This window comes from Mytilus californianus, unplaced genomic scaffold, assembly GCF_021869535.1.
Source record: "Mytilus californianus isolate M0D057914Y unplaced genomic scaffold, xbMytCali1.0.p SCAF_11, whole genome shotgun sequence".
NCBI lineage: Eukaryota > Metazoa > Mollusca > Bivalvia > Mytilida > Mytilidae > Mytilus > Mytilus californianus.
Genome location: NW_026262593.1, coordinates 11,697,905 through 11,711,157, shown reverse-complemented (window position 1 = coordinate 11,711,157; position 13,253 = coordinate 11,697,905). Strand labels below are relative to the sequence as shown.

General features: G+C 32.8%; 1 protein-coding gene across 1 annotated transcript; it reads right to left on the bottom strand.

Moving 5' to 3' along the window:
* Window positions 1–6,813: 6,813 nt before the first annotated feature.
* LOC127720958 (complement C1q-like protein 2) lies at window positions 6,814–11,903 on the bottom strand. Its single transcript, XM_052227685.1, has 2 exons — window positions 11,545–11,903; window positions 6,814–7,256 (listed from the first exon to the last, which is right to left on the bottom strand). The coding sequence occupies exons 1-2, from the start codon at window positions 11,894–11,896 to the stop codon at window positions 6,862–6,864; spliced, it is 747 nt and encodes a 248-aa protein (XP_052083645.1). The 5' UTR covers window positions 11,897–11,903; the 3' UTR covers window positions 6,814–6,861.
* Between the last annotated feature and the right edge of the window lie 1,350 nt (window positions 11,904–13,253).

The window sequence follows — 13,253 nt, the reverse complement described above, 5'->3', positions numbered from 1 at the left end:
CTTTAGTATACATACTGAAGTCGTCATTATTGAGAGCCAATATATCATTCAAATATCTAAAAGTATTGTTAAATTTTTGTATCAGATGTTGTTCGATGGGTCTTTGCTGATTTTAGTCATAAATTGTAACTCATAACAATACAAAAACAGGTCCGCAATAAGTGGTGCACAGTTAGTCCCCATTGGAATTCCGATAACTTGACGATATACGGAATCTCCAAAGCGAACAAAAATGTTATCAAGTAAAAATTCAAGAGCAGATATAGTATCAAAGCATGTCCAATTGACATAGTTCTTTTGTTTGTTGCTACTAAAAAATGACCTAAAAGAGTTTGAACATATGTATTCGCATTCCGACTTTTTAAATGCCCATTTAATTAGGTGTGTGAATTTTTTCTTAATAAAAATATGAGGCAAAGTGGTATATAGGGTAGAAAAATCAAAACTTTGAACAGATTCAAAATCACCAATATATGCATGCAATTTATCAAGTACTTCCAACGAGTTTTTGACACTCCAAAAGTAGTTAATTCCACTATTTTCAAAGGCCTTATTTGAACAATTTATTATCAGGTTTTTTATTGTACCAAGTGTACTAGTAAGTAGAATAGACAATTTAGTAGTGAAACAATGACTTGAAGACGAAATAAATCTATATTTGTAAGGTGATTTGTGTAGCTTCGGAAGCCAATACATAGTTGGGACTTTCATTGTATTTGGTTCTGCTTGTAAAGAAGTAGCTAATAGTTTATGTTTGTTACAGATATCGTTTTCTGTAAATGAAGTCAGTTGGAATGTTGGTGAATTCGTGATTTCCTTTTGCAGAACCTCAATGTAAAATTTACGTCAAACTATAATGATATTATTAGCAGCTTTATCAGCCTTGACAAAAAACAAATTCCTTGGCTAGTTCTTTTAGTTTATGTTTGATACGAGAAATAGGATTTTTATGGTTGTTGTTAAGAGTAAAATGTTCTTTAAAATGTTGTATACGTATATCAACTATCTTCATAACTGAATTAAAAAAAGAGTCCAAAGATTTTTTGTCAGCTTTTTTCCGTTTTATCCATTTCAAACAGTAATCACGAAGTGAGTCGTTGATGATATTACGACACTCATTCCAATTAATAATTGACGGGGGACGATATTTAGGTCCTTTACTGAGGAATGATTTTAACTCTCGGTCGCGAACGATGTTAAGGTCTCCTATTATAACATGGGAAATGGGGCCATAAGTGTATTCGGAATTACTACAATTACATGACGGGGATGTATTTTCACTGATATTAACATCTTTACAGACTTGGCTATAATTAAACACAAATTGTCGGGTATATTTCTTGTAAATATAACAAATAAGAGGGAGTTCAGTATTATCAAAATATCCAGGAATTTGTATAAGCTACTGCAAGCGACACTTCCCTTACAGGAATCGTGCAACGAACCATCAAACACCTGTTGAACGTCATATTTTAATTTACATATTACTAAGTTTCTGTTTTCATTTTAATTAAAGAGATGCCTTATCCTCCGACCCTTCCGGATCACAAGAGACTCCCCCCGTTTATAGATGGGTTCGTGTTGCTCAGTCTGATTTTTCTATTTTGTGTTTTGTAGACTGTAGTAGTTTTACGTTTTCTGCCATCTCGTTGTCAATTTGACTTGAGAGTATTTTCCGCCTCTTTTTTTAACTGGCTTTATTTTCTCTAAGCACATCTTCAGTTTTACAACTGTATAAAACGTTTTCTCACATATCAATTCAACAGTTTAGGAGGAGTGAGGGAGGATGTATTACCATATAATGAATCTTGGGAAAAGTAGTATTAGTCATCTTGGTGTAATCAGGGGTGTAAAGAATTTTATACCGGGTAAAATTGAAAAAATGCTAATAAAAAATTTCCAGTGCCCATGGACAGAAGGAGAAAAGTTTAGTTTAAATCGAGAAACTCGTGTCTGGCGTATCAAATCATAACCCTGGTATCCTTAGTAAATTTTCAGAAAAACGGATATAGTGATTCCTATATATCACCAACACTTTGTTAAAAGAGGATACTTTAACGACGGTTTCAAGGGAATTAATAATCATGCGATACATTCAGTTTTTGTTTGTTACCATGATTTGTCTCTTCTTAATCTCATTTACCAGATTTGAATATCGATAAACTACTGTCGCCTTTATTTATTACTGAAAGATACATTGAACATGCTATATATGTATCCATATCAAGTAAACTATTAAGTTCTGAAATAATGACCCATAAAGTTGATATATAACACACATGCATTAAATATATTGATTTGATATAAAGCAGTAAAAAAAACCTAAGATGACTTTGAAAAAAAGTATACATATATTTGAAAATAGAAATACTCCCAAAAGCAACCTCTTACAGTAAATTTTGGGAGATCAGCTTGTTTTATCTACTAAATTTTAAAAGAAACGAGTCTGTCCGTCTAAACGTAATGCAATAGTGATTATCAAGTTTTTTTTGGTTCACTACCATACCTGAGAATATGATTTGAAATTATGCACCGAACCCTTCCTGTTTTAATATCCATCAATGATTTCATTTACTTTGATTATCATCAGAAGTACACTTTTCCTCCGAATTTCATGAGCTGAAAGGAGTGATTTTAAAAAGGAAAATACTCTAGTAATGTTTAAATGTAATAATACTTAAAAGGCGTTCTACGTTTCAATCCTGTTTTGTATAATTATTTATTATTTTAGATTGTTCTTTGACATCGTCTCTCTAAAAAAAATAGCAATTGTGTTTTGAACACAAATTTTCATTTTGGCAAAAAATCACTTATCTCAAGTTATGATGGTTATCTTGAAATGTCTGACAGGAGTTGGTATGAAGAAAAATCTTGCAAATGAGATCAGAAAAAAATGTCCAATTATCTAAACAATTGGCTGGATTTCAGCACCGACGATGCTTTGATTTTAAAATAAAGTCGTGCATTGACTGTGTGGATTTGTATGGTAGATGATGCATGCATACATATATGCACTTTACCGGAACTACTATCTGTCGATACCTGTATTTTGGCATTGCACAAGGTCATGTTTTTCTCTGACTGTTAATGACGTCTCTACACTAAATCCATTTGATGTTGGATATGTACTGATTGATATTTCAGTCTTATATACATGAATTTATTTATTAGTTGCTATTGGCTTTGAGCTAGCTGCCAGTAACTGCGAGTACTCTCAGATCTGTACTTAGTGTCCTTTTTGTTGTCAGGGATCAGGGATGGAGAAATACCCTGCCACGTCCGCTCTGTGTTTATGATTTTGTTTTTCTGCTTTGTATCGATCTCATGAGTTAAGCCTTTTTCAACCGATTTTTATAGTTTATTCTTTAGTCGTGCTATTACACCACTGTCCTAGATTAGGGGGAGGGTTGAGCGCTCACAAACATGTTTAACCCCGCCACATTCTATATTTGCCTGTCCCAAGTCAGGAGCGTATAGTTCAGTGATTGTCGTTGATTCATGTCTGTCATATTTGGTTTTCGTAAATTGTTTTGTATAAATTAGGCCGTTAGTTTTTTCAATTGAATTTTTTCATATTTTTCATGTCGGGGCCTTTTATAGTCGACTATACGGTATGGGTTTTTCTCATTGTTGAAGGCCATACGGTTGCCTATAATTGCTAACATCCACTTTATTTGAACTTTGGTGGAAAGTTGTCTCATTGGCAATCATACCTCATCTCCTTTTTTTTTATATAAAGCAGGAGACGCTTTCCCTATCGTCACACCCAGTTTCGATCCGTTGTGAGTTCTTGCGATTGTCTCAATTTGTGTTTGTTATCTTGATCTGTCTCTTCTTAACCGATTGATGGGATTGAAAAATTGGTCAACTGCTTTCGCCTTAACACATTTGCACCGACAACGAAAGCAATGCTTGATTTAAACCTATAAGAAGTCATTTGAGCCTCCAGCACTAACAATATCATAAGTTTATAAAATAATGATTGTTCGTTTCTTTATTATATGTACTAAGTAACGCTCGTAATAAATCATGAGGAAACGGATTACCATCCTCGTACGGTCCCTTGAACTGATACATTTCTTATTAACTAATTGGTATTACTTTTAAATTTACGAATAGTTTCCTTCCTCTTTGTTCAAAAGACATGTCAAATTCACATCAATCATATTTGTTTAAGATTTTATAGATATAAGAAGATGTGGTATGAGTGCCAATGAGACAACTCTCCATCCAAGTCAAAATTTATAAAAGTAAACCATTATAGGTCAAAGTACGGTCTTCAACACGGAGCCTTGGCTCACACCGAACAGCAAAGCTAAAAAGGGCCCCAAAAATTACTAGTGTAAAACCATTCAAACGGGAAAACCAACGGTCTAATCTTTATAAAAAACGAGAAACGATAAACACTTATGAACCACATCAAATAGGACAGGTGCAAACAAATGCAGCGGGTTTTAACGTTTTAATGGTACCAAACCTTCACCCTTTTTCTGAAACAATAGTGTAACATCACAACATAGAAAGACACACTATAAAATATCAACTGAAAAAGCTTTACTCAATCAAAGGACATATTAACACCAGCGAACATACACTGAACAAATAAATTTGACCTATGATACAATGTAAATACAAAATAAATAAACTAAGGGAAGAATAATAAAAGTAACATGTTATACCGCTATGAAATGTTAAACAATTAAAGAAAAACAATATGCTCGAACAAAAATATCAGCCATTTGCAATTACTTTAAACAGAGACTAAAATCAACTAAAACACATCCCTGGGATTTAGTATTTTAACGTCATGGACAGTCAAAGAAGACATGACTTGTGCAATGCCAAAACATAAATGTATCGACAGGCAGTAGGATAGTTAGGAGTTTAACCTCTTTATAGATCAAAATGAACGTGGGTGTGTCTTTATACATCCCGTTTGAAAAGAATACAACTTTAGTTATGTTTTAAGTTGCTGATGACAAAATCGATACTAGTGCCAATGTAAACTATATTCAAAGATCTAATTACAACATTGTTAAGATAACCTTTACTAATAAGTTTGTTTAAAGGTTCGATGAGTTTACACGGATCACATAGTGATTTCCGCGCTTTAAGTACAATATTACCGTAAAATTTAGGATGTGAAATACCGTTTTTAATCAGTTTTCTACAGGTACAGCCAAATTTACTAATCAAATCTTTGTATCTATGAAAGAATTTAGTAAATGTTTTACGTAATTTATGGTAACGAAATCCCTGACTTAATAATTTACCAGTGATGCATTGATTACGTTCGTTAAAATCTATGACATCAATACACACACGGGCATAACGAACAAGTTGGGATATATAAACACCGTATGATGGAGCCAAAGGAACACCGCCGTCTAAAAAAGGAAAATTAACAATAGGGAATGAAAAGTCGTCTCTTTTGTCGTAAATTTTCGTATATTTGTATATAAATGATAAATTAACAAAAGAATTAGGTTTCCTTGTACAATATAGCTAAACAGATATTGTTTCCACCAAACAGTTATTGATATATAAACATAAATTACACACATTGTAAGACAAATTTAAAAGAAATATTCATATAAACATATATCTGAAAAATGCATGTACCAAGTCATGAATATGACAGTTTTTTACAATTCGTATCGTTGGTTGATAACGTCTAACGTTTGATTTTGTCAGTTTTTATGGACTTCACCCTTTTTGAATTTACCTTTACATTTGCTGATATTCTTTTTATTATAATTTTCCTTTTGCTTTCTTTTCCCTAAGTGTTTCTATTTAGAATATTTACATATGTTGAGAAAATAACAATCGAGTGAAATAAAAATGAGATACTCTGTAAAAGATAGGCGAAAAATACCAAAGGGATATCCAAACTCATAAGTCGAAAACAAACTGACAACGCCATGGCAAAAAAACAAAAAACGACGATAAGACAAATAAGAGTACACAAAACACAACACAGAAAACTATAGACTGAGCAACACGAACCTATAAACTTATAAAATAAATATGCTAAGTTTTTCTAAATACTATTTTATTGCGAGAGGTAATGAAGTTGATGTCCCCGATGCTCAACCATTCTATCGTGACAAGGAAATTTGTATCGTTTGTTGTACCAATAGTTGTATTTGCAACTGTCACAATTAATTGTGAAAAACTCATAAGATTATGGTAGAATAATAGTTACAAATATGGTAAGGTCCCAAATTTAGGCCGAAATGTAAGGTTGTATTATAATATACACATCTACTTAACTTATTCATTTCTGTAATTTTGAATTGCAAAGTTTCATTGCATTTTTCTATTCATTTTTCTATATTTAATACAATTACTGATTATTTGTTTTGTCTAGAATACTTCAATATCAACAATTGGAGTGTACAAACGATATAATGCATTATAAAAAGATTTGAAAGAAAATATGAATTGAAGCTTTGTTAAACCTTGACCAGTCAATGCACTTGTATACTTTTATTGTCAAAAATAATATAAGCAATTTTTATTTTTTTCTAATGCTATTTGATACATTATATTTTCCTCGTCGCAAATTGTTATAGTTCAGTTGTATTAATCCTGTATTGATAAAGCAAAGAAAGTGTTTATTGTGGATGAGTGATTAACTTCTTATAAGACATTATTTGTCTTTTGAAATCTATTTGGTATTATAGAATTTGTAAATTAATTAATGTTGTTATAACTTCAAATATAAAGCAATAGTTTCCCGTAAATTATAATAAGATTTTTTTTATCATAAGTATGTATTTGCTATTTTAACAAACATATACAATGTATAAACAACATTTCTTTATTACAATAATATTCACCTATTGACATACATGCACTTCAGTTAATAAGATATCCAGAGAAGAAGGAAAAATTCTTATACACAGTTTCTGTACCACTACCTGACCAGTGACGACATCTCACGACATCGCCCGTCATTAATTTTACCACTGCTTGCATTGATCCAGATCCATGTGCTCTCCCACGCGCAATAACGACGCTGTTTTTAATCATTTCTAAGTGTGCTCTGCTTGAACCCTCCGGTATGAATGATGCCATGAAGAAGTAAAGTCCATTGTCAGTAGCAGTGAACATTCCAGTGTGATTGTTGTACCCATTACCAATGTTTGTAATGACTCGTTCGAAGTTCAGTGTTTGTGTGGAGCTTAAAGTAATTGTGTTGGACAGCTCAGCATGAAATCCAATGTCTGTTGGTGCCACTGCTTCCTTGTTATCTATACAAAGAAAAGCAAACCCACGTAACATTTACATCAATTGTATATTTTTACATATCGACCGCCCGTAACTTGAATTTGAAAATGAAAGGGATGTAATTCCTTTAGTTATATCTGCTTACCCTTCCGGAGCACCTGAAATCATTCACCGGTGTTTGATGGGGTTTGTGTTACTCAGTCTTTCGATTTCTATGTTGTGTTTTGTATACTGTTGGTTTTTTCTTATGGTCGTTTTTTGTTTTCTCCCGTAGTATTGTCAAGTCGTTTTTGACTTATGAGGTTGAATATCACTTTGCTATCTTCCGCCTCTCTTTTATATACTATGATTCTGCAATTTTTAAAAATTAACGGAAAAAGTATCCATCAAATATGTCATTTTATCAATACATGTATATGTTAAAAAAACTTTTTTTTGTTTTGATCTTTTAGATTGCTGAAAGCAGTATTATTGTTGATTGTAGAAAAAAATGATGTTCAGTTCTGTTCGGTCACTTGTATACAATGTATGTATACCAGTATACTAAATGAATGAGACCAGACAAATGTTTTTGGGTTAGCCTAACTGTTTAATCAATGACTGCTTATATTATAAAACAATGGATAGATTTTGACAAATTTTATTAATGTAAACTCGAAATTGGTTTTATCAAAAGAAATTAAGAAAATAAAATAATTATCTATAGTTTACACTTCATATATTTCTTCAATGTAATGTAAGTTATGTATTATATCTTGTATTTTTAATATGTCAATGCAATATCATTTTATCTTTTTCGTATATAATTACCTTTCCTATCAACTTGTACAAAACGCAAGAACTTTTTGTATAAAAACAAGTGTGGACACAGATCAGTGTGGATAGTAGACAGTGTTTTCTGACAAAAAAGTGTTCTATGGGTTTTTTTCCCATAGTGTTCTATGTTAAGCTGTGTTCCATAATGACAGCCATCATTAATATCAGACCACAACCAAACACTAAAAAATTGTAGTGTCTGTTATTCAATATTTGGCTTTTATGTTCAAGATTATCACGGAGGAAACAATTTTTATACATGTTATATGGATTACCAAATGAATCTGTTTAGATATGTTCCACTATTTTGCTTTTGGATAATAAAGAAAAACTCAAAACTAGTAGAGGAACACATAAGCTGCATTTCTGCATTATATGTGATTTAAATATGCTTGTTGTCTCTTTGACGCATTCCCCGTTTCCATTATCTATTCTATAGTTGGCTGAACTGACGCTCTTTACATGAATGAGGCAGTGGCCGTTTCTGCTACTATAATGTCCCAATCGCTACGCTCGAATAGGACAAAAGTGTTGGCCACTACACTTACCAGCAGTTGATCGCTGATCCCTTCTTGCAACAAATGGTGCTGTAAACAGGATACCCGGTGCACAGTTTGAGTTAAATTTTGTTGTATTTTTATTTCTTGGTTTTCTTAATGATCTCATTCGATTTCAACGGGAATCTAGTGTACTTTTGATAGTGTTGTTATATTAGGTGTTCTTCAGCTACATTCACAGGTTAGGGTATGGGTAAGCTGGAACATAGAGTTTTACCGTCTGTTCTTAAGTTTTGCTATTACACTACAGTCTCAGGTTAGGGTAGGGTTGAGGTCTAACATAGTTATACAGTCTTTTCTTTAGTATTGCTGTTACATTACAGTTTCAGATTAGGGGAGGGTTCTGTATTGACACACATGTTAATGGTTGCCAATTGTATCGACGTCCCCAATTTTGAATTTACCTTGGAGTTCGTTATTTTTGTTAATAATTTTTCCACGTCATGTACTTGTCTGTCCATGTCCGGATCCTCTCGTTGGTAGCTGTCTGCCATATTTGTCTTTCTTTTAAATTGTTTGACTGTTCTATTGACATATAAAGGAGATGTGGTATGATTGCCAATGTTCATTGCTGTAAATTAACTGTTTATGAAATGTCGAATTGTTCGAAGCACTAAAGTTCTTTTAACTCCAGCCACAGATTGACTTCGTCGTTTTTTGCATAGCTTTTTTTTGGTTTTTAATGCAAGTGAGAGGCTTAGCTAGCTTTAAAACCAGGTTTAGTCCACCATTTTCTACATAAGAAAATGCATGTACCAAGTCAGGAATATGACAGTTATTTTCCATTCCTTTGATGTGTTTGAGCTTTTGATTTTGCCAATTGTTAAGGGACTTTCTGTTTTGAATTTTCCTTGGAGTTCGGTATTTTTGTTTTTTTACTTTTTTCTCAACTTCGTTTTTGATATGTCCTTCAAAAACCAATCTTGATTCGATGGTTGTTTTGTCGATCAAACGCGCGTCAGTATTTACAAAGTATAAGGTATCAGCTTAAACTAGTTTTTAAAATCAGTCAAGTAATCAAGACTTTTGTGTTGACATGAAAAAAATCATTGATATATGCATTTGCTGTAAATCTACTGTTAATGAAATGTTGAATTATTCGAATGATTCGGTGTTTCTACCATAAACCATAGATTACTCAGTCTTATAAAGCACTCGTCATCGGAATTTACGGTTTCCAGTGATCTTCGACTATTCTTATTAGATTTGGTCTTTAAGCTGTTTTGTTTGATCGCCACCGAAGAGTCTTATGTTAACGAAACGTGCGTCTGGCGTACCAATATATAAGCCTAGTAACTTTGATGAGTGTTTAGCAGAAGTCAGATCGTGTAAATTGTTTTATATTTTGTCATAACGGCACTTTGTTGCGTACTATATGGCGTGACTCATTGTTGGTGGATAGTTGTCTCATTGGCAACCAAAACCATGTCATTATTTTCATCATCTTGGAATAGATGACGTTAACACACATTCAACTGGTTTTGTTAGAATCGCATATGGTGGAAGGTACATGGTACAACTTGAACCACGTGGATTGATAAACATTTTCACTTTTTTCTGTAACAATTTCGTAATTGGAATATACCATCTGCAATTGGATTATACATATTTTGTGGATGACTTTTCTTAATTTTGTACTACCAGTGGTCGTAGAGTTATAAAAAAAATGATGAAGTTTTCAAATCAATAACGTCTTAACGGGAGGAAGTGACACTAACATTTTATTTCCATTGATTGATCATTTTTCTTTTTTTTAATTCATTCATTTTAAGTATGTTCTTTTATCCAGACGTTTAACCTTAGTAACCTAAGTCTAAAAGGGGGATATTTATGGATAAACAGTAACTATTCTCCTTTTTAGGCCCCACATTTCAAAGCAGGTGCTATATAGTCATGGGGGAGTCTGTCCGTCTTTTTCCGTCTGTTCATTAGTTCTTTTGTCCCACTTTTATAGTCGTTACTGCTCCTGAACCGAGTGACAGACCTTTAAGTTTCGTGCTACATTTTTCGTTATTTACATTCATCAGGAACGCTCAAACCTAAACAAATAAATGTTAAAAATAAGAATAAAGAAATTTATATTTTCATAATTTTTTTTAATAAAAGCTTAACTAGATTTAACTCCGTCAGAAAAACTCAAACTTAACATTTGAAAGTCAAAGATGAGTAAATACACTGAAACGTTAGGAGTTATCTGACCAAAAAGGACAGAATAACTAATTTCATCTCAGGTCAACTTTGCCTAAGGGAATTAACACATAAGTTTCTTAATGATTTCATGAACGGTGAATTTCAAATAGGTGTTCATTATAAATTATGCCAGTACCGAAGTACTGCCTCCAGAACTGATGATACCTTCGGGGGCTTACAGTACACCAGGAGCGGATCGAGCCAGTGCTAGTACATGAAATAAACACATTATAGATCCTGTGCGTTTGAATAGCTTTTCTGGATTTACCTTCATTAGGAACGCTACCGCTCAAACTTAACAATTTGAAAGCCAGGGATGCATAAATACGCTGAAAGGTTAGAAGCAATAAATGATCAAAAAAGACCCAAACAGATTAATATAATTCATCTAAAGTCAACTTTGCCTGAGGGAGTTGAAACCTAAGTTTCTTAATGATTTCTTAATTTATGAACGGAGAATCGTAAACAAAGATATTTTATAAATCAAGCCAGTATCGAAGTACTGACTACTGAGCTGATGATACCCTCGGGGACTAACAGTCTACCAGACGCAGGATCGACTTAGTGCTAATAAATGAAATACACACTAATTTACCCATATAGCTCCTAACGTTTCAGCATATTTACGCATCCCTGTTTTTCAAATGTGTAAGTTTAATTATGAATTTTGTAGTTATTCAAGAGTGTTGAATAATGTACTTGACTGCCACACTTACTTACGGGCTGACAACTTCACATTCATCGTTACCTGATATTATCTTTGATTCATTGACCAATCTCGCTTCTAACATTTTCAGTTTCTCTTCCATATGACTATCCATCCTTTTGATAACATCAGCAAGTTTTTCCTGTGTTAAATTTGATACAAGAACCTTCACTGCAGTTTCAATTCCTTTCTTTATTTCGTCATCGATGTATATTTTCAACCGCGAAGAAAACTTTGAAAAATCCAGATTGGCTACTAACGGTGCATTCATGTTATCCAGTAACGGAAAATGTACACTGTCACACAGTTTATCATCACAACTTTGTCCCATTCCTCTACTCGATACAAAGAAAATCATGTAATATACCATGATAATTAATTTTCTGTCTGCCATGTTTGCATTTATTAGAAGTTTTCTAATCGATTCTCTGTCTGAAAACCTATCCGACAGTTGTCACAGAACAAAGAATCAAAAGTCTGTGAGCATGTTGTTTATGCTTTTAAATAATGTAAAAAAAAAACCAACACTTACACATAGAAAATAGATTTGAAAACTCTTATTTGAACTGATATCAAACTGTTTATATATACTAATCAGCGTTTAAATATATCAAAATTTGAAATCGATTTGGTTATTCAAACATTTCGGAGTAAAGGGTGAGCAAATACCGGCTTTGAAACCCCTAGCCATTGATGAATCCAAAGGGAGAGGTTACGTGATCGAGCCCCCTAGTAAACTTCACTATGTTTTGGTATTTTATGGATCAACTCGTAAAAAAACCGTTATATTTATCACCTGAATTCAATCACGTTATTCCCAAACTTTTCGGGGAGGTTTGAGTGCTAACCAAAATGATTATTGATGCAGTGCCCTAAGGAACAGTTCTGTTAAAATTCGAATTGACCCTCAAAACATGATACCCTAAAGGACAATACATCCATATACAATAAACGATGAAAGTATCATGAATGCAAAAGCGATGACTGATTTGTGTCACACGAACGATGAACTCAAGTTTAATGTGAATTTATAATATATTTAAAAAAGCTTGGAAAATGTAAAATGTTTCAACGAGCTTGATTTTCCAATACCTGAGAGTGTTATTGCAGATGCCATAATAAAGATTAAAAAGAACAAATCTCCAGGTTTGGATAAAATCACAAATAACATGATAAAATGTAGTCAGTCAGCTCTCTTAAAATGTTTTAAGAAGCTATTTAATGCCTATATAAGCTCAGGAATATACCCTACAAGCTGGGCAGAGGGTTACATAACACCATTACATAAAGCACATGATATTCATGATCCGAACAACTATCGTGGATTGACAATTACAAGCTCGATAGGCAAACTATTTAATTGTGTTTTAAATTCACGTCTTGACAAATTTTTAATTAAATTTAATATTATAGATGAGTGTCAAATTGGTTTTAAAAAGAAAGCAAGAACTTCTGACCATATGTTTGTTTTGAAAACCATTATTGATAAGTATTGTAGTTCAGGTAATGGAAGACTGTATGCCTGCTTTGTTGATTTTCAAAAAGCATATGACACTGGTATTAAATTGAAACTCTTGGAAATAGGTGTCGGATCTCTATTCTATAACATTGTAAAGAAAATGTATGCATTGAGCAATCATGCATAAAGATAAATAATAACTTAACAGAAAGTTATGGTGTCAAGCGTGGTGTTAAACAAGGCGATAACCATAGTCCTAATCTTTTTAATATTTTTATTAATGATTTACCAA